Source organism: Charadrius vociferus, unplaced genomic scaffold (assembly GCF_000708025.1).
Source record: "Charadrius vociferus isolate BGI_N301 unplaced genomic scaffold, ASM70802v2 scaffold14, whole genome shotgun sequence".
Lineage (NCBI taxonomy): Eukaryota > Metazoa > Chordata > Aves > Charadriiformes > Charadriidae > Charadrius > Charadrius vociferus.
In genome coordinates, this window is record NW_009648876.1 from 348,291 (window position 1) to 371,660 (window position 23,370).

The 23,370-nt window shown below is 35.2% G+C and overlaps 1 protein-coding gene across 1 annotated transcript in view; it reads left to right on the forward strand.

Moving 5' to 3' along the window:
- Positions 1-23,370, forward strand: part of FMN1 (formin 1) — a 139,783-nt gene that overhangs the window by 30,114 nt on the left and 86,299 nt on the right. Inside the window, exons 4-5 of the mRNA XM_009886913.1 lie at positions 17,847-18,631; positions 22,679-22,829. Of these exons, the coding sequence (XP_009885215.1) occupies positions 17,847-18,631; positions 22,679-22,829 (936 nt within the window). The remainder of the gene's footprint in view (positions 1-17,846; positions 18,632-22,678; positions 22,830-23,370) is intronic.

The window sequence follows — 23,370 nt, forward strand, 5'->3', positions numbered from 1 at the left end:
AAGTATAAACTATAGATAGCTTGTAAATGGTACAATAAATATATAATAAAATAATCGTTCTACATCTCTTGAAATGTCTCATTGCAAATTTTAGAAAGAAATGCCTGTAGTTGCATCTAACACAGTTACGAACATATTATTGAAACTTAAGAAACGATGACCAGTAATACAGTTGGTGTAGAACTGCCCGTGACATTATGAAAGAACAGGCTGGCCTCATTTGGAGAAGAATGTATCATGGGCTGTTCATAGTGACCTTTGTGGTCTCGTTAGTAATGTTTGCATTTTTGCGAAGGTTTCAAGAGCTGAAATGTAGAAGTGGGTAGAAAGTCATTTCCTTTTCACAGAAGAACTTGCTTAACTTTGAAAACAATTTCATATCATAAATTGAGATTAAAGATCAGTGCCTCAAAGTGCCACAGAAAAGATTGAAAAATGTGGAAGAAAAAGGAATGTGAAAGGTAAAGTCATAGCACCAGTCAAAATTGTCTGATAATTTCAAAATTATTAATTTTTATTTTTCACTGAGACCACAAAACCATAAAAACGTTTTCTCAGTTACGGAGTGAATTAATAAAGCTTTGCCTATGTGACGACTTTTCATTCTTTTACAAATCTGTTTTTACATCTCTCATGCTTCACAAGTCCTTCCCTGGACCTTTGTCTTTTTACTTTCCCATTGGTTTTCCCCTCACGGTCAGTGTGCTTCCATTTGTGAATGCTTCCATTGCTCTTTAATTATGACTATAACCAAAGGTGCTGCTTCTCTCTGCAACATTTTGAAATTTGTAATTCGACTGTGGGAGGCAATGATAAATAGTGTTGAAAGCTGTTGTATGCCAGAACGCTTATCAAAAAACTTTTGTAGAAGTGGGTGATTTCAATTCTATTTTGACAATTTAAAACATCTTCTACTTATATGTAAAAGTGAAATTTCATTTCAGCTTCAGAAAGAACATCAGAAACTAGATGCTTTAACACCAAATCAAAACATTTTAAAATATTTGAATTTGTCTAAATCTTCTCTTTTTTAGATAGTCTATTAGAACCAAATGGATTTTTTTTTTTAACAGATTCAATTGAAAAAATTCTGGCCTGGATAATCTTAGGTACGGATCTTTATCATTCCTTTCTGGAAAAAAGAAATTTTAATATCCATCCCCCTCCCCCCCCTCAGTTTTGTGTGTGCGTATGTGAATTCTTGCATAGGATAGGGATTTCACAATTTGTCCAATGAGAAATAGTGTTGAGAGCTTTGAGCCACAGTACTTAACAACATTTAAGAAGTGGATTATGTGCTGACTTCTGGTAATAAAATTTTGCTTCAGGGTGCTGAGATTGTTGTTTGTAACCTCTACAAGATGAAATGCATCTGTAAGGTGGCTAGCTGCTTTGTGTGTTCTTCGCTGGATTTTCATGTCCCTGCATGCACAAACAGAAGAAAATCTGTATCATGTATGTTTCTGTATGGTGAAGTGTAGTTGCAGCTCAAAGGAGCAGCCAAGGTCAGCAAGGGTTTATTAGTCAGTCTTTCCTAATGAGCTGTTCAGGCTTTTCAGCATTTCCATGTGGTGTTACTGATGAAGGTCTCCCAGCTTGTGGTTAATTATTGATACTACTCTTGCCTAACTTGAAATGTTTTAGTCTTTTGTGCTTAGCTGCTAAATGTATGGTTTCACCACTGTGTGTGTACTGTGTGTCTTTATGGATCTTCTTCTTGGCTACTTTGTCCTAATGAAGGAATTCTCCCTGTTCAGTGGAGACCCTCTCTGCAGTGCAAGACAGTGAAAAGAAAAAGATTGAGAAGAGCATAAAAAATATGAGAAAGAAGAAACTGAACTCCTATGTAATTGTATTAAAATATCAATTTCAGTACTCCTAAGGCTCCCAGACAATAGGAGCAAGATTATCTTTGAAGTATGTGTTTCCTACAATAGAAAAGTCCCAGCAGGAGAAAAATCACCCTGTAATGAAAAATTCGCCTGGCCCCTGCTAGAGAAGGCAAGGTAGCAGACTAGGGAATGGTAGCAAAGAAAAGAGCAATAAAACAATAACTTTGTACAGGGTGCATACAGGCACACAAAGAGGTAGCAAGAAGTGCTTTAATCTCTTTGGAACCACTTGTTAAGAATTGCTTCTTCATTTAGAAAGGAAGCTTGGAATGATTCTTCATGGTGTATGAAGATATTCCCTAGTTCAGTGCTTAAGTATGTTTTTAAAACTTGCACATTATAATGCCTATATTCATGTCATACTCTATAATCAAATTCTTAATGAAATTTTAAGTATCTCTGCTGTGCTCTGATACTTAAATTATGCAAAGTTCTCCCCCTCCTTCTCCTCCACTTACTTCCTGTTTTCCATATTTTTGATACGAGTGCTTTTCATCCTTATTTTCCTTTAATCATATGATTAAATTGTGTTCATATTCTTACCAGATACCTTGAATACCCAGGAAGACTCTTTTCTTTCATTGTGTTGCTTTTTTTTCGCTGCTACTTGCCATGTCTTACATTGCCTATTGTTTTCATCAATACAAGTTCACTGTAAGAACTTGGATTGTTTAGACTTCATGTCAGCTGCAGAATGCTGTTAATTGCACGTATTGATCCAAGGATTCTCCTGTTTATTTAAGAAGTTACATCAGACCATATTCCTTATATTGAATACAGTGAAAATCTCTAACTCTGTTTCAGCACATGGGCACGGACACGCTATTATATAGTTAAAATGTGCGTAGAGATCAACAAGAGAATTTATGGCCTTAAAACTTCAGCAAGACTGAGCTCCTGCTCAAATTTAGACACATTACAAAACACTCTGCTTAATTAGGGCTAAACTGAAACTCTTCTAAAAAAATGCGTTATAAACGCCTGCATTTATCATAGTTTGTGAAAGTTAATTTATCCCGTCACCTCGAGTAAATATGTTATGCACTCAGGAGAATAAAGTAGAACACATACTGTGAACATGATGACATTTTATTTTGACACATTTGGAAGACCTCTGTAACATAGGAAACAATTGTCTACAAGAGAAATTAAGTGAAATGTCGCCATGGGAGTGTAAAAGCCATTAAAAATTAAGTAGTATCAATGTTATCTTACAATTTAGATTTTTAAAACATGTACCCCATGCCTTGTTGTCAAAATTATCTGCTTTTTGAAATTTCCTACACCAGATGTTTGTTTGAATCTAATAATTGTAAGCCATTTCTCTGCATGAAATACATCTTTTCCCTGCAGTTTAAAAATACTGGCTGTAATATTCCTGTTTTTAGAACAAGGGCAAATTTGTCAAGGATGAATGTTTTGCTGATAGAGGGAAAATCTTTCTGAAATTGGAAGTTAAAACTTTTGAAACAAAACTATTTTTTCTTATATTTGGTAGTGATTTCAGATTTTAGCAGCTTCAAACTTTGCAAATCTACTGCTCATTGTACCTATTGCATCTTCTGGTGGAGAATTTTTAATATGCCATTTCCACAAAGCCACAGAAGATACCAAAGCCACCAGAGTTGTTATAAAGGTAACACTGGGGCAAAAGAACAAGAGGTAATGAGCACAAACTTGAGCATAGGAAGTTCCACCTTAACATGAGGAGGAACTTCTTTACTTTGAGGGTGGCAGAGCACTGGCACAGGCTGCCCAGAGAGGTGGTGGAGTCTCCCACTCTGGAGACATTCAAAACCAGCCTGGACGCCGTCCTGTGCAACCTGCTGTAGGTGACCCTGCTCTGGCAGGGGGGTTGGACTAGGTGATCTCCAGAGGTCCCTTCCAACTCTGACCGTTCTGTGATTCTGTGAAAACTAAGTTCCACTAATTAATGGGTGCCACAAGTTACTCTTGGTTAGTGGGGATCACTCTTCCAAGGATGCTTTGAAACTGAAAGCTGGGACCCTGTCTCCTGACTCCCTTTTTGATGATGCGGCAATGTGAAAGAAAAGCCACTGGAATGTGAAGCAGACTACAGGATCTGGAGAGATGTATGGAGGTATGAGAGGTGGAGCTTTAGGTAGAAAACGGTGAGTACAGATACTAGGACGAGACTGGCAATGCCTGGAGGGGGAAGGAAGTAGTATGGAAGTTAAGGCAGAAAACTGGAGGATATAGATTGCAGAGACTTGGATCTGGGCCTCATGATACAGGTTTCAATTGTAAGTTGACATTTTTCCCCAGAATATGTATCCTAGAATGTATGCAGTCTATTCAGTGTTTGATTTTACTTTTGTTGGTCAGTAAGTAATACCCTCCCTTGTGTATCAATCAAAATGTGATCTGAATGTACATAGTTTCCGTATGGATTTTCCAGTGTCACAAGTTTTAATTTGTCAGGATGTTTCATATTGGATTTTACAATATGTATTCAGATAGGCATGTATTATTATTATTATTCATACTTTATGCAGAGACCTAAGGTGTAACAAATATATTGGGATGCTTACATTTGCATATATGTTCATATCACAGTTCATTTTTAACTTACCTTGCAATTATAAATTGGATCCCAGAATCTCAGATAGTTGCTTAGGAAGTAAGGTGTATCGTTGGTTACCACTTGAGAAACACAGACTAAAAGGGCTTGTGACTCATCTTGCAGGAACTTTGGAGTTTGAGTAAGTATAGAATCTCCGCTTCCAGGTCAGCGTTATCGTGCCTTTAGTATAACACTGTTGTGTCTCTTCCTCAGGTTCCAAGCTTTCTTCATTATATACCGTTTAACTTCAGCGCACATAACACAGAAGTCTTAAAAGCTCACAGCTTTTTCATAATACAGTTTTTGATTATTGTTTGGAATAATTCCCGTTGTGTTTACTGAATGAGATACTGGTTCTGTCAAAGAGAAAGTTTCTGTGTAGCTGTGCTACATGAAAACATTGATGGAGAGAGAAAATTAAGGTTGCTCTGGCAACCACACTTGTAGTTTTCCCTTTTGAGTAATTGACCAAGGTTGGTTTTTTAACATGTTTTTGTGTGTGCAATGTTTTCTTCAAATCCCGTAAAGGGAATGTCTAGAATAATGTGATTGTGCATAATTAGTATGTGGTATACATTAGTTTGAAGGAGGTATGTCTTTTACGCAATTACAGAGTCATTTCCATAATTGACGTTGAAATTCTGTTTATCCAGGTGGAATCTCTGGAGTTCATAAGCTGTATCTTACTTAAGTGTAGTGGTATCTTTATCTGCTAAGTCTAGCCAAAAAATCTCTACAGCGTTAAAAAGAAGACTAGTTATAAACACAGTGTTGGGTTTTCTTCTAAGTATTGCCTGATTGGTGAGTATTTAAAGACTGTCTTCTGTTTTTACCACTAAAGTTTATGATAGCATCTGCAGAATTGGAAGCTTCTTAGTTAAACTAAGATAGAAGTCGTGAAAGTAACCTTGTGTGTGTAGGATCTCCTCATATACTTTGCTTTGACAAGGATATCTGCAGTTTCAATTTTCTCTTTAATCATTATAATTGAGGCAAGTATCATATTGTCAATACAAAAAAAAATCTTTTCTGTACTGAGGTTGTGAGGAAAGGAATAGATATTTTTTTTGTCCTTTCATAGAAAGTGTGTAACTTAATGAAAACTGTTGTTTTCTGAATGTGAAGCTGAATGTGAAATTAACCTCTGACTTCATTTCCTTTGCTATAGAGAAAGAGGTAGTATTTTTTTTAGTATAATATATTTTATGTTGAAGGAAGGACTGTTTCACCAAGCAATCCATTTGTTTTGACGTGTTGAGGTCCTTTTTTATATCATGTGAGGAATGTGGTAATTGTAAGCATCAGAGAATTACTCTTTTAGGTGACCGTGTTCCTTAAAGTAAAATTGAACCTCTGTTGTTATTTTGATATCTGGTGTCAAAAAGGCCCCAGAAAATTAATTTCCCTTCATAGCTAGGAAGTGAATGGCTTGCTACACCTCAAAATCTTTTAGTTGTTTTCATTGCACATGTGAACTCTCTATATATTGGTGGAGAGGGTAGTCATCTCCTCAGTGGAGGTATTCTTAGAATTTTAGTCAAAAATAATGTTCATACAGAATGAAAATCTTCAATTTCTGAACATGTAGAGTTACTTTATTTTATTTGCATAGCAAATTCACAGCACTATTTGACTGAATATTTCCTATTGAAAAGTAGTATTCATTGTTGCCCATTATCCTTCTATAGATATATAACTTTATCTTTGCTTACTGTTTTCCATGTGCTGTACTTATTTGATTTTTGCTTTGACTTTTGCTTCAACTAAATAATTGGTTGCAACTTAGCAGAATGTGATATATATTATTAGTTTCCTATATAGTTACCAAGCTTTCTTATAATGGCTTAATCTTGGAGTCTGGTTGCCAAAGAAATTAGTTCTTTATACTGTGAAGCAATGTTGACAGTAAACTCTCCTTTCCTCTCCACCCCCTTCCCAAAAGAAAAGGAAGAAAAGAGAAGGAAAACAAGGTTGTATTACAATTCTGGCAACATCAGCCACACTAATAAAATCAAATTCAATGTTGTTTTACGACTTTGAATTTATGTGACTGCACAGGATCAAAGGATTTGTATCCCACTGGACTGCAAGGTCTATAGTTCATGGCAAAAAAACTCATCAAAAAGAACATTTTAGTAGTAAGGCTTTTCATTTTAATCAGCCACAGTAATAAAAAAGCTGTTAGGTGTCCAAAAACATTCTCCCAAGATCAGAGACAACTTGCTCTCTACTACAATCGGTTTTCTTATTGGATCCATACTGCCTCTGTAGTTTTTGTCACTGAAACTTCATCTTCAACTTGTTTTCAGCCATTTTTTGCATTGTTTTCACATTTCACATGCCAAATCATTATATGTATCAGTAAAAGTAACGATACATATGATTTCCCTGGCAAATGAGAAATACTGTAACTTCTTTAAAGTAAATTGTCATCAAAACAAGTGATTAACTAAAATAGAATTTTGAACACTGGTCTATAATTTTATATATTGTTTTTAAAATGTTTGAATGGCGATATTTTTTTTTCTCCTTGGATATAGTCTTTTGAACACCACCACAAAGCATAGGTGCTAGTATTTTTATATCTATACAGCCGTAGTCACCTAGGCTGTCCTAAGACTAAGGTAGCAGCTGCAAGTGAGAAACAGAATAGGGAAGTAACTACAATGTCTGTGATAGGAAAGGCTGTTGTTATCATGTTTGGATTCTGCATGCTAATTGTTCATGGTCCTAGTTCAACAGAAGTTTGAAATGAATTTTAAACATATGGTGTGGTTTCATTCTTTAATTAGCTTGGCCTCAGAGAAGTTGTATGCAATATATCATTTACATTTATTGATGAGTTGCATGCTGAATTGCCTTATTCCATTCTGCAGAATTTAGATGTTTAACGGAGTTTAACAATATGCCACGAGTTTACCAATGAAATTGCCCGTGAAAGTATCAGTTTTCCTTGAAATTTACAGGCAGGTCTCAATTTAGCTGGCTACCCCTTTTTGACAAACTGTGTAAGGTGATTTTTTCCTTGCATAAAATAGCTTACATTTGGGAATAATCAACGTGTGGTCACTTTCTGCAAGGATCACTCCCTTTCTGCGTGGCATGACACGTATTGGATGTTACATGGCCTCTTGTAGCTGCTGTACACTACTTACTTGCAAAATTCTGGTGGGTGTGGTATTCCCTTCTCACTGCTACCTGAGATACATGCAGGCTTATATTGGGGTTTGTCAGCTGAATATTGTCATGTCTTTATTCTTTTTAAAAACATTCATTCAAATGAACAGAAACTTAGTGGGAATTTTATAAGTTACCTACCAAACTTATCAAATCTACGTAAAATGCTAAATTATCTACTGTTAATATTTATTTATTAATAACCTGAAATTTACCCCTTTGAGCACGCGTTGTTAACGGTTGGCTTTATTCAGGAATATTTAGTCTAGTTTTTTAGAAGTGCTATTATTTATCTCAAGGGATGACATTGCATACATGTATTGTATAACAAAATTCTCCAAGTGAGTTAATTTGTGTAATCTAAAATGGTTGGATGATAGTTATTAACAGGGAAAAGACTAAGGGCAGGATATGTATAAGTTCAGGAAACACAACCTAGATCAATGTAATTTTACAGAAACGTTTACAGAGCAGATACAAGGCAATCAGGATGAGAAAAGCAAACTTTAAGGCAACCTGGAAATCACTCTGTGAGGAGCATGGAAAAGAGGACAGAACATTAAGCGAGAATCGAAGGTCCACAAACAGCTAGAAGAGGAAATGCTGAAGCTTAGAAGATTATAGGACTATGTGCAGTTCATAATGCAAGGAGTGATTTGTGTCTTGTATGGAGTGGTCCCTTCCAATACATGGTCCTGGTCAGAAAACTGCTACAGGGTCCGTGTGTCATAGATCTGCTTTGCGTGGCTGTTCATACTCTTCTTATAGTGACAAAAATGGAGGTGTGTTTGTTACCTTTGTGCTTACGTGATCACTGAAATCTTAGCAATAGCGTGAAAGAATGAGCTGATTCAATTCCTGCTCCCACTGTATTCCATTGTCAGCAGACATACTTAATAAGTTCCAGTTGTGGAATTATTTTTTTAAAAAACTTATGGTACATTTTTTAAAAAAAAACAACAGCTATTTCTTCATTATTGTCTTTATAGAGCCACTAGACTTAATACGTACTGGGCAAAAGCTTGCAAATCTTTTGACAGGCACTTCTTGTTGGAGACAGTCACACAGGCTTTGCCATTGGAAGGATGGTAGCCTGGCTATTATTGATTCTGGGTCCTGGAAAATGGCAAAGAGAAGGAAGAGAAGACAGAAGGCATACATAAAGAATCAAATGGCTAAAGAATAGGATTTAATTTAGGAGAAGAAGAATTTTGTAGTAATATAATAAAAGTGATGGGTGACAACAAACCTATAATGAATATGGTCATTTCAGTGACACATTTCCCGTGTAGTATGGAGTTGAATATGCATAGAAGATGAAATAGAAAAGGCAAAGAGAAAACCAGCACTGGGAATTGCTAGAAGATAGATTCAGGGAGCAAAGCAAAGGGATTATACAACTGACATACTATATACAGCGAGAGGAGAGTGAAGGGTAGCTGAAGACGTTAATAAATGTTTCTTAATTTTGTATGCAGAACTGAGTATATAGAGCAGTAGTATTCGAAATGTGTTATAAATGCAAACTAATTCTGAATTGGCATGCAGAACATGTTACTGGCTACATCAAGAATAGTTTTGACTGAAACTGAACAATGAATCCGAAGAATATTAGAAACATAAACATACAAGAAAATGTAACACTATGTTAATTTAAATACTGACTATAAAAATGCCATGCTTGATTTGAATGTTTTTGCAGTAGAGAGAGTAGATATTATTATGTTAATACCTTCAGTTTCTCATTGATTTTCTGTATTCTGAGAGGTGCAGTATGCTGGTTTTGAAGATTTTTCTAACAAAGTATAAAAAAATACCAGAAATAACAGCAGATGTAGTACAAAACATAGTGCATTTCTCAAAAATATTTTTCCCTTAGATTGCCTTTAAATGCCTACTTGTATTGAGTGTATTGCTTTCTCATACATTCATTCAGTTTTCATTTACCTGTTTGCTTTTCTGAAGTTGATCTTGGTTCGATAGTGTTTCTTCCAGACATGACAATGAAAAAGATTAAATTACGTCTATCACACCATTTCAGTCCAATCAAAAAAGTGAGAGAGGGAAGAAGTAATAAAACTTCTTTACCATCTCCTTCCCTTTATACTAGTCTAGAAATACAGGTTTGATTTTATTTTGTATCCATCTGGATTGGTGGCATAGGAAGGAGGAATTCATGAATGAATTCAAAATTCCAGGCTGATAGCATGACTGTTCTTTCTGGCAGATAATTCACATGACTTATGCAGTTATACCGACAATCCTTTTTTACAGTAGTCAGACCTTCAGATAGTATAAATACGAGTCCTATAAAGGCTGGACATGTTAACTGCATCAAACTTTGTGCTTTATGTTACTCTTTCTGTAACAACTTCCTTAAGCTTGCAGTAATATGCATTTTATAATGAAACAGAGCTTTTAACAACTTTGCTCGTTATATGAATATGCATCGTTGAAATATAGCAATCCATCTGTTGAGTATGGCCATAAAATATTAACTAAGTAAGAAAGTTACTATGGAAGATGCATTCTGAGCAATTCTGAATGTGTAACTGATACACTCAAATACTTAATTATTAACATTCTTAATATTGGATGTACAACTTGATCATCTGGGTGTCCTTTCCAAAAATATAGATTTTTACTATTTTATTTTAAATAGTTAAGCTATTACAGATCTGCTTTGATTTTTGGATGTTTAATGATATTTGGCATGTCAAAATGCAATTTAATTACGGAGTTGAATAATTGTGCAACTTAGCTGTTGGAAGACTAATATCTTATTTTTTTAATGTGTACTCAAATAGCTACATGTTTGGTGTCTATTTATGTGTTTTACTTAAGTGTAGTAAACTGAGATTGAGGACCCCTTCATAATACATCCTTGTGGAAACAGTAATTGTTCAAAGAATCACAAATCAGTCTTAACAAGTAATTGCAGGTGTTGTTAAATCAGAAGCTGTGTTTCATAACATATCAAACATGATATATAATTTCACAGTAAATTCTGTATGTTGCAGTAAATTCTGTATGTTGCAGTGTAACTGGACATATTTTAATGATGTGCTACACCAATAATTTTCTACTCCAAAATTACTGGCTATAAGGCTGCATTTTTTTCTCAACTACGGGAATGCCAGTAATTGTTAAATAACCAAATACTCAAAATTATATAGACAACCAATGTTCTGGATACCCGCTATGATCAAATTTTGTCCCAACTACTTTTGCTACATTTCCTCTATAAAACTATGTATTTAGTATTTTTAAATTACAAAGAAGATTAGGATCTGTATACATAGCCTATACAAATATTTAGAGTTCTGGGAACATTTGAGAATGGTCAGTCATTTAGCTTATTTTTTCACTATAGGGTGTAAGAATAATCCTTACTTTGTACCCTTGAAAATGGTGATATACCATATGTAACTGATTATATTTGTTGAGGTATTTGTTAGAGAGGAATTTTGATTTTTATGTAAATTGGCACAAGTTTAATTTTTTTTTCATTGAGAAATCCTTTGCTAAATCTTTGATTGTTGTTAAAATTTAAAACAAATGTATGTTTTTTCAAGGACAGATATTTAACAAAAAGGACTTTTTTTTCTTTGTCAACACAATACAAGAATAAAAAGTGTGAGCTCTTCCAAAAACTGAAGATGAAATTAGTTGGAATGAACAAAACCAAAAAGTCAGAGGCTGTCTGTGAAAAATGTGTTCTCCCTCTCTTTTCTATGCACAGTACTTTGATGGCCAAAATACTGTTAAGAAAAAAAAGCTGTAAAGTCTATAAAAATATTTTAATCGGCAACTCAATAATTTTTATCTTACTTCTTTTATTCTCTCTCTTACACCCACCCCACACCCCCCCCCAAGCATTTCCACTTCCTTAGATACTTAATGTTCCCCTTTTTTCAGTTCCATGGCTTGGCATAAGTAACTAATTAGACGTAACAATCGTTGTATAAAGTTAGAGAAGGGAATAAAATTGAGCTCACTTTCTCTCTACTCTGTTGTTTTTCTAGGCTAATTAGAGTAAAAACTAGTAAAAGTGTGTGTTTCTCAGTTAAAGAAGAGGTCTGTCTCTGATACACATAGAACAGCTTTGTTCGTTAAAGATGTGCCATTTTTACACAGTTGCTTTTCAGAGTAGAATTGCACTGTAAACACTAGTGAAAAAATCTTGTGCGCTAACAGTGAAGCATGAACTTGCTAGTTTCAAAGCAAAAGTTCTGCATATTGCTCACTCTAAACAGTGTTTTGGAGAACTTTTTTTATGCCTTACTGTTACACTTCTCAGGATATTTTTAAGCATTTATGGTGCAAATCAGTCTTGACTACTAAGAAGCCAGCAACTGATTTTTGAGTGTAGATTGGTGTCGAGATTTATGCTTTACTCATATTCATACATACAAATTGTTCTAAAACTTTTCATGTCAGAGCAATTCTGTGTCATGGTTAGAAAGTCTTTGTCCACGTGAAATCATATTATAAAAATCAGTAACACAACAAATATACTTGAGTTTCTTGCATTTAATTGACTTTATAATTGACTATATTGACTGTATTAGAATGAGACTGTAATCTTTCTGTCACTTATCGGAGCACAGAGAAAAGCTGTCACATGGGTATTAAGATTTGTCTGTGTAAACCCACGTTATCATTTCAAAGACATTTAGACAACCTGTAGGTTACATTCTGAATTACAGGATATAGTCTTTTTCTTTTGTGACGAACTACATGCTTTATCATCTGAGGCTGTAATAGTAATGGAAGTATGGTACACTGATTCAATTTTGGGGCTTTTTCTTCCTTTGAACATATGCTTCATATGTTCCTGAGTCTCACAGACCGAGGCTGAGCTGTTGGCATTATTTCAGAAAATATATCTTGCCTTTTTAATTTGTGTTTTTTCAAGTCACTTAGCAGGTGCAAAAAGGGAGGCACTGGAGTCGTACGGCAGAGGGCTGGGTGTAAGGGGAAAAGACAGGAACACATTGGAAAGCCATTCCAAAAACTTTTCTTATTTTCCAGGTTACAGTGTATCAATATTTTGGATATTTGCATAATCATCTCTGTACCGTGGCAATATCATGTATTTTAGTAAGAGGGTTGAATTATTTTTTTTTTGTGTGGCTTTTATTTTACCCATTAACAGTAGTATAATTTTAGGAAGAGGGTAATATAGGTCTTCTAAGCTTTTATATAAACATGTTTAAGGGAACTGAGGGTCAGCTGGGATCATTTGCTATGACGAGGGGATTTTACTCAAGGAAAATGGATTGTGCCCATTCCAATAGCAGATACCAGAGTAACCTTGAGAAATTAAAGAAACTCGTTTGTGAGTGCAGCTGTACTGGTGAGGCTTGAATAGCAAATAGGCATGGACCTTACTTAGTCAGGATCAGAGGTGCGTAAGTTCTGAAACCTGTATTCAAAGCAAGTGCAGATTTGGAAGCAAGGTAAGACTTATTAGGAAGAGGGGTAGGTGGAACTGCATATTTGTTCAGCGTCTTCAGAATGGGTATTGGGTGGAAGCAGAGAGCCTATGGAAGAACGGAAAAAGAGGTACATCAGCCAGGAAGGTTAGTTTTAGAGGTCAGAAAAGCGTAGGATTAAAAGGACAGTTGACAACACTCAAGCTGATTACGTCTTGCAAAGCAAATTTAAGGGTACCTCAAGTATGCTTCAGCAATAGAAACAGAAAGAAACTAAAGAAACAAGGGGGGTGTTATCCAGTAAGGGTCATGTAGAAACAAAATGCAATGTAGATTGAACCTAGAAAACTAACACGGAATGAGCTGCCCCAGATTTCAGTAGCAGTTATGAACACAGGGACAGCATTTTTCTTAACCTGAACATACACACAGCTTTCAGTAGCCGAACGGAGCGCAAGGATTACTTTTTGCATATGACATTTCTATTTATATACTCTAATACAGAATTGTTGACTCATGATGAGTTTGTGATATGCTGTCCTTTGCAAATCCTTTTCCCCTAGAACTGCCATACTACTGATCAGTCCCCTCAGTGGCTATGTACGCTGCGGTTCTCTTTTTTGAATTGTAGCATTTATTTTCAGACCCCTTCCTTGTCTGATAAAGTTATTATGAATTCTGAATTCTAACAGTGTTCTTCAGCATATTAGCATAGCATTGTTTGCATATTTAATATTTACAATGAATGCAAGAAGGACTGTACCAAGGTAAGGCAATTTTTTTTTAGTACCATATTGCTGTGGGGATTGGTTTAAGACACTCTGGAGGTACTTTCAAAGTTGCGATTGAAATCTGTTTTCAGCACATTAAGACTTTTACAGTACATTTATTTATATACTTACATTGTCTTTTGAGCTGGTACTATGAAGAGGAAATAGTAGTAATAAGGTTTTACTGAAATATACTTGCCGCTGATCTGGTATTTGTAACAATAATCTGGAGAAGATGTATTTCTACTGTCATGGAAATTTAGGCAGCTGTAAGTATCAATTTTGCATGTGTGTGTGTACAGGAGAGGAAGAAATATGTAACAAAAACTAGATAGTGTCACTGACTGGCTGTCAACAGTCATTGACACAATGAGAGGCCAGAGATGCTCTACATGCCAAGGCCCGAGGGCTTAATTCGATGTACTCCCTGAAAGAGTGGATTAATGCTGCAAGAAAGTGAAATGGTCAGGGGAGTAGAAAAATGTGTTCCTTTCACTAGTTTGTTGGGTGTTGAATCTAAAAGTACAATCCCAATTTCTTATATGAATGTTGTTGAGAAGCAGTCAACCAGGCTTCTAAACAAGTCAGTGGAGTGGCAAATGCATTTTTCAAATGTAAAAAATTGTTATCCTCTATGTCTAAAACATGCTGATGAACGTCTCCCAAATTCTTCTTCGTAATGTCTTAGAATAGTAGAATCATAGAATGGTTTAGGTTGGAAAGGACCTTGAAGACCATCGAGTTCCAACCCCCCTGCCATGGGCAGGGACACCTCCCACTAGACCAGGTTGCCCAAGGCCACATCCAGCCTGGCCTTGAACATCCCCAAGGGATGTTGAGGGATGATCCCTCAACAACCTCTCTGGCCAACCTGTTCCAGTGCCTTACCACCCTTAAAGTGAAAAACTTCTTCCTAATTTTTAATCTAAACCTGCCCCCTTCTAGTTTATAGCCATTAGTCTTGCTTTCATTTTATACAGACATTTCACTCTGGTAGTTTTCCAAATTGTCTAGCCTTTTTTCAGGGATAAATCATGTTGGTTCATGCTGCATAGGGTGGCTTTCTAAGCTTTAGTTTCCAGCCTTCTTCCCATATCTTCTGTGCCTCCAGCCTTCTTCCCGCACCTTCCCTCCCTCAAACATCCCGTTTCCTGCTGCTTTTTTTTTCCCATTTCATTCTGCTTAAAATAGCTGTGACCAGACTATTATATTCTAATGACAGACTTTGGCTATTGCTCATCTTAACAGCAGTTCTCAAAGACTCTAGGAGTCTGGTGCATGGCGTGCCATGGAAACGGACTCAGCATATTGCCGACATGATAGTAATAACTGCTGACACGATTCAGTGACAAGATACAGAATAATTTGAACTCTGTCTATTCAAATCCTGGTAGATTTGAATTTAGCTAAAAATTTGTTCTTCCCAGCAGCCACAGGTATTGTTATGTAGACATCAAAAACAGTTTAAAGGACTGTTGACAGACACCTGGAAATAAAACTGTAAGCTTTGGTAGACATATGTATACTATAGTAAAAAAACCTTTGGTCCCCTTTAGATGAAAACTGGAAAGGTTGTACACAAGTGCTTTGAACACTAATTTCTATTCAATAAAATATCTCAGTTCACATTGCATTTTTAATATTTCAGGATTCTGGTGACAACATAGAGTATAAAAGTAAATTTTGATTTATTTCTTTCCCACTTGAAATTGTGAGATGGAAATAGTTCTATTGTATTCCATTTCAGTATGTTAAATTTGTTTATAATAATGTAAAGTATAAAAAGATTCTATTGTTCCTATCCTTTGTTTTGTGAATTGTAAGAAAGCAAAGATTTGCCTGGATATGTACTGTATCCCCAATTGCTATAGAAAAATTTAGTGACTTATCTTTATAATAAAAATACTAACCATGAATTTGATGTGTAATGCATCACAAGAAGAATTCTAAACTAATACAAATCCCACAAGTTCTAAAAAACAGCCCATTTGTAAAGTCAAGAAACGATCTTTCGTAATGAATGATTGCATTGACAAAAAGGTTGCATCAAAATTTATTTTTGTTTAAACTTAGTTTAATATAATGAATTAAATGTAGTTAATTTTGGTTAATTTAGTTTTAGTTTGAGATCTCCATAGGGTCCTTTGAGATTTGCATATTGAGGTCTAGGGATTATCATTAAGTATTCTGCAGCCTGCATTCTGAGATTTCATTCTCAAAAATTTTAAGCCATAGACTTATGTCATTTTTTAAAAAAATATTTTTAGTTATTAACTTAATTTCAGGAGTCAAAGGTGTCTAAGTTTAGTACACACTGGTTTTCCTTATTATTTAATACTACATGTTCATACAGTGTCTAACTTGTCCTTTATGGTATAATAAAGAAAGTATAATAGACTTTATACATACTTGTCATAGTACATAACAGAAAGAGAATATTTAAATTCTACCTGCATGGAATGACTGGATGCTGCTTGGTCTCCATTTGATTCACTATAAGATTTTAGAGCATTTCATCTCTTTTGAAGAAGTATTTTCCAGGAAACAGACCTTTATTAAGAATATGTATGTCTTATTAATGTATAGGTATAAAAATAGTATTTTTATAAATAATAATATTTTTAAAAATAATACTAATATACATATTCTTGAAAATGTTGTTGAAAATACTGTCATAGTTATGTAAACTGAAAAGGTTTCAATATTACTTAATCTTATTTTGGTGAAAAAGATTTGTTTTGAGATGTAAGGTAATTAAAATAAAAACTTGGTTTATTACTTATTGCTCTTTTATATTGCAGTCAGTTGGATGAGACTGATCTTTTCCATTAGATGAGATGTTCAACACAGATTCCCAATGTGTCATTTTTGTTAAATCTGCTTTTCTTTTTTGTGCTTAGTGATTTTAGCTTTTATTCCTGTTTATGTTAATAATTTCATTATTTTTATTAACAGAAAATAATTTTGAAAATACAAAATTAAAAAGCAAGGCAAAGCATAAAACTACCACCTCAAATATAATTTTGAATTTAAACTGCCAATTTTATGTTGTAAATTAAAGACTGAAGATCTGTAGTTGAAAAGGTTTATAATACTACCATAGTTGCTTTCATGCCCAGTTGAATGTAATAAGTAGTTTTGTTAAATACTGTGCTTGTTTTACAGTGTGTTTTTAAGGTGACTTCAGATTTACTGCTGGGAAAATCTTTAAGATTCAAAGTAAACTGTTCTGTCAGGGAGTTTTTGATGTCTGATAGGGGCAAGATACTATGATAAACAAAATAGCTAAATTCCCTAAGGCAAACTTACTTCATTACCTCATTTATGGATCAGTATGCTGAGTTTAAAAAGAAAGGTGATTGCTTTGGAGCAATTCAGATGGCAGAAAATCTTGTGATAGTTGAACTGAACTAATAATTAAGCTGAGCAACAACAAACTTTGACAGAGTAACAGTAGGAAAAGAAAAAAGCCATATTAGTACATATTGGTCCTAGTTCTTCTATAAAACTAAAAGAAATTGGGTTGTTTTCCAATACAAATCTCTGTTTTATTATCTTTGCAAGAGCTTAAATTTTATTTTTCACCTTTTAACTTTCCAGTATAGGAAAGGAGCATTTTGTATCCAGTATTTTTAGATTGTTTATTTTTGACTTTATTTTAACAAATTGATTAGAACGCAAGCTGGTCATACTCCTATAAGAAGTAATGTATATTGTTTGCGTATCTATCCAAGCTTCTTAGTATGATATAAAATTACAGTATATTACACTACTATTTGTGACAATAAGCTACACATGCATGACTTGGATATTAATTAATGCTGTAAACTACTAGCTCTGACCTAATACTCAAGTGTTTCTGTCATTATGGTTTGCTTAACGTAAGAACATAGTCTAAATGGGAAGATTTTTAATTACTACAAAATAAACGCTTTAGAAAAATATTTGCACTAAGGATTTTCTTGTTGTTGTTGTTGTTCTGCAGTCTCAGTTTGAACTCAGGGTATTCCACATTCGTGGAGAACACGCCGTATCAACTGCTCAGCTTGAGGAAACCATTGCACATCTGAAGAATGAACTCGATAATAAATTAAACAGAAGAAATGAAAAAGCAAAGGATATTGGTGTTTCTACAGAAGATGATAACCCACCAAAGACATACCGAAATGTATGTATACAGACTGACAGAGAAACTTTCATAAAGCCTAGTGAAGAAGAAAACAGAGCTGTGAAAAATAACCAAATAGTACCCAAAAAGCTTAATATTTCTTCTTTGTCACATAGTATTTCTGCCCAAAGTGAAAATAAGGAAAATTACAATGTACAGTCTTCAGAAAGTGTCTTATCGTGTCAACCAAAACAAATGCTGCCTCCTCCACCACCACCACCACCGCCACCACCACCACCTCCTCCTCCCCTTCCTGATTCTTCACTACCAGGTTTAGTTCCTCCACCACCACCTTTGCCAATGGATCCGACTTCACTAACATCTCAGTTTGGATCTGGTCCACCACTGCCACCTCCACTTTCTGAAGGCTGTAGGAATTTTCAAGCACCGCCACCACCACCACCACCGCTTCCAGGGCTGGGACCTCCTGTTCCTCCTCCACTGCCTGGATCTGGGTTACCTCCACCCCCTCCACCTCCTGGGTCTGGGTTCTTTTTTAATAGCACTTTATCTTCCAACCAAGGCCCTCGAAAACCTGCCATTGAACCTAGCCGTCCCATGAAGCCTTTGTATTGGACACGGATACAATTACAAGGCAGCAGGTAAGATGTATTTATTTGCTATTTATAGCAAATCAGTGTAGAGGCATGTAATTTACATGTTTTAAGAAAAAAATGGATCAGTTCTAGAAGTCTAAAAATAGCTCATAAGAAATTATTTTAAAATATCAAATACAAATTAAAAGCATATGCATTATAAATGAAAATTGTGTGCATTATAACAAAAAAAATTTGTCATTTTTTTCCCAAAAATCCAAGTACTCCATGGACACCTCTAGTGACAAGGTGGTTCCTAGCCTTAGCATTAAAGAGGAAAAAGGTAGCCGAGAAGTTAGAAAGATTTATTTTTTGAAATCTTAATTAGAATTAGAAGTGAAATGTTAAAGTTTGGTCAGGTGAGAACTTAGATTTTCATTTTTGCTTTCCAGTCACTTCAGGTGATACCATCTTCAGAGCACTATGTTGTGTCATCCTCTGATTCTAATTCTAGAAACAGTTAAACTGGAACTTAAGCTCTGTGTATAATTCTGTCAGAGCAGGAAAAGTAGAGCATATGTATAAATACATGCAGCTCAGGAACCTGTAGCATGAAGCATCCATTATGGAGGAGTCTCAGTACTGATAGAGACCTCTGTAGCTTAAATAAATAAATAAATAAATAAATAACCAATCTTATTGTGGTTTAGTGCTGGGATAAACCACTAGATACGCTTGAGGGAAGGGATGCCAGCGAGAGGGACCTTGACAGGCTTGAGGAGTGGGCCCATGCAAACCCCATGAAGTTCAAACAGGTCAAGTGCAATGTCCTGCACCTGAGTTGGGGCAATTCCTAATATCAATACAGACTAGGGGATGAATGGCTTGAGAGCAACCCTGCAGAGGAGAACTTAGGGATACTGGTGGATGAAAAATTGGACATTAGCTGGCAAAGTGAGCTTGAAGTCCAGAAAGCCATATTCTGGACTGCGGTAACAGAAGCATGGCCAGCAGGTTAGGGGAGGTGATGCTACCCCTCTACTTGCTGTTGTGAGACCCCACCTAGAGTACTGCATCCAGCTCTGGGGCCCCCAGTACAAGAAAGACATGGACCTGTTAGAGTGGGTCCAGAGGAGAGCCATGAAAATGGTCAGAGGGCTGGAGCACCTCTTCTATGAGGACAGGCTGAGAGAGTTGGGGTTGTTCACCCTGGAGAAAAGGCTCGGGGGGGAGTCACCTTATTGCAGCCTTTCAATATATAAAGGGGGCTTATGAGAAAGGTGGAGAAAGGTGGTTTTTTTACCAAGGACAATAGTGACAGGACAAGGAACAATAGTTTTAAACTGAAAGGAGGTAGAATTAGATTTCATATAAGGAAGAAATTTTTTACAACAGGGTTGGTGAGACACAGGAACGGGTTCCCCAGAGAAGCTGTGGATGCCTCATCATTGGAAGGTTTCAAGGTCAGGTTGGATGGGATTTTGAGCAACCTGGTCTAGTGAAAGATGTGCAGGACTAGATGATCTTTAAAGGTCACTTCTGATTCTATGATAGCACTCTAATAGTATATACTGTTGTAGCAAATCCAAAGCTACTATGAAACATATTGGTTTATTCATTTGTTTATAAGAGATCATTTTTGAACAGGCGTAAATAAACAATTTTTCAACAGTCTTTTTTAAATGATCCCACAACTTTTTTTATGCTATCCATTTATTCAGCTGGCAGGAGAAAAGAAGTACTCCCATTTACACTTTCTGGGACAGCATGCGTACCTTACTGCCACAGTGGTATGTGGTTTCAGTGCTGCTCAGCTGCTCTTTTTGGGATTTTGGCTAATTCTAACTTTGCTTCAAGTGTTTGTTAATGGAACGTAGAGCTCCATTAAGAGGGTTGGCTCAAAAAGTATTTTTGGGGGATGCTTAAGCAAAACAGACTAATTCTAGTTTAACAAGGAGTTGCTAGAATCATGAAATAAAATCCAGGTCCTGTTTTATACAAATGAAGAAATTACATGATTATTTGGGTCTTAAAATTGAAATCATTATGATCGGTGTTCAAAATTATTTTAGCATAAGTGCAGTCACTAAAATGATAAGTTTATTAAAAAAAGAATACATTATATTATTACTTATGACTTATAGTCATAACATAATATAATATATATTCTATACTATATACACACTATTACATTCTGTTATATACTGTGACTATATTGGTATGTGTTATGAAATATACAAAATATGATTTATTATAGATTAATTAGAATGAGTTGCTATAAATTATTTATTTGAGTATTGAAAATTATTTATTATTCTTCTTAATCTTTTAAGTTATTTTAATGATTATAGTTAAACACTGTTAAAGTAAATATCTGCTTTTAAATGTATTTAAATATGAGTTTTATTTTAGTTTACAGCTTTTTATCTAAATTTATTTTGATGAGAAAGAATCATTATTCTGGCATAATAAAGCGTTGTAAGGTGTTAATATTTTATATAAGGTGTATGTCAGTTGTATTCTTTCAATGATTCAGAAGTAAAGGCATTGAAATATTTTGGAGCAGTAAGTTTTGTTTTTACCTACCCAAAATTACTAGCGAAAGATTGTTTCATAGTGAATGCATAGGTGGTCCATAAATAAATGTTATTGTAATTCTTCCTATCGATTCACTGAAATCAAAATGTTTGCTCTGAAATGCTGCTGGTTCATCAAGCTTTTGCTGAACGCAAGATAAGGTCTAAGTCACAGCTTTCTGATGGACTGCTGGTTGCCAGATGCAATGGTCCAGTATTTTCATGGTCTGCGCTAGAACTGGAAACTTCTTCAAGGGTCTGCTGCTCAGATCAGCAGCTATCCAGTACTTGAAAGTTCTTGTTACAGAGCCAGAAAGAATCCTTCATTCTTCAGTGTGACTGATACTACAGCCGATCTCAGGGACAGTGGAGCTGTGGAGCTGTAAGCATGTCCTGTGACACAGAATATGCTGCATCAGCAGATGCTAATGGAAAAATCAGAGTTCCTTAAACATATGCAATAATAAATGAGTATTGTAGAAAAAATTATAAATTTGAAAAAAAAAAATTAATTTTGGTTCCCCTTAAATTGGTAGGTATTGCCTTTTGTTGGGTATTATATCTAGTAAAAACATGTTTAGTGACATCAGCCATTTGTGTTTTATAGGGGTTTGCATCACTTTTTTTTTAACTGCAGATAATTTCACTGCCTTTTAGTGACATCTGCTGGAAGAAGTGGGCCCACCTTCTACCGATAGACAAGAAGAGCACTCAGAAATTTTGTCCCATATATTTTCCTGAAGTATTGAAATTCTGAAAGAAAGCTCATTCAGAACTGAAGTGCCCTTTTTGCAGCACTATATAGTATTTTCCCCAAATCCAGATAAAACTAGAGGATTGCGTAAACAAATTCCAAAGTGTTCCAAAACTAAATCTGGTTTTGGAAGGCAAAAAAAGAAGTAAAGATAATCCACATTTGAAATTTACAGTTGGTTGAATGGAGCAGAATACTGTTTAGTCTCCAAAAGTAAAGGCCACATAATCACTCTAGTTTCTCAGAACTGCAACAAAGATAAATATGAGCATATACAACATCTGCAGCTAACATGAAGTGAATCAAGTCTGATACAAATGACCCCAAATGCTCTTAAAACACACTGGAGTAAAGTTTGTTCACTATTTGGTGATATTGTTTATTTTTATAGGTCTAAATAGATTACTGGGAATGTCTCAAAAAGCTGCTGTTGAAATACTCCTAATCCTAGCTGAAGTGGCAGAAATCTCTTGAGATGTATTTGCACAAGCTCCAGTTGTAATGTTTTGTTGTTGTACAAAAAAATGTATGATACAAATAATGAATTTTGGTAGTCTAGCAGGCATGGGTACTAAGTAGCTGAACTTTTTGGTACAGTAGTCTGCAAAACATTTTGACTCCTTACAAGAGCAAGGTGTGGGGAATGAATGCTGTTTGGATGGCAGCAGTGCATGTTGCTTTGAGTTTTAAATCTATTCTGGATTTTCATCTATTATGGTTAGATCTATTATGGGTTTTCATAAATGTTTATTGGAAATGTTATTATTACCTTTCCCTTTATAGGAAAACTGCTATGCCAACATTATGGGAATCACTAGAAGAACCTGATATACTTGATACCACAGAGTTTGAATATTTATTCTCCAAAGACAGCACTCAGGAAAAAAGAAAACCATTATCAGAGACTTACGAAAAAAAAACCAAGGCCAAAAAGGTATTTATTATTTCTTTGTATTTGCTTTTTTGTGTCACTGTTTAGTTTTACATTTTAAGAAAACTCCCTTTTTATTTATTGTTGAACGAACAGATAATAGATAGGTTTGGAAATCTCATTTTAAAGCAAAATAGGTGGATTTCCAATTCAACTCTTGCTTGAGAATTACCTTGGAAGATTTCTTGCCTTTGAAAATGAAAGTTCCACATCCTGGTGAGGTAGAAAAAATATTGTATGGAACAACTGAATGAAAGTTCTAATATGAATCTAAAAGTGCCAATATTTCAGGCCACGTCTGCCCTTGTACTGATTTATAATGGAAGGCTGTCATTAAGTTATTCTAGAAAACCTCTCTTCCATCGAGATGAATTTTATTGGAAAAATAAAGTATGAAGAAAGGTAGGACTGTTAGACATTTTGAATAAGGAGTACCAAAAACCTTTTTTCTGGTATAGTTAAAGAGCTGTGTCAGGAAGGGGCAGGACAGTCATAATAGCCAAAAGTTCATGCAGCAACTATGTCATTATTGTAGCGCAGATAT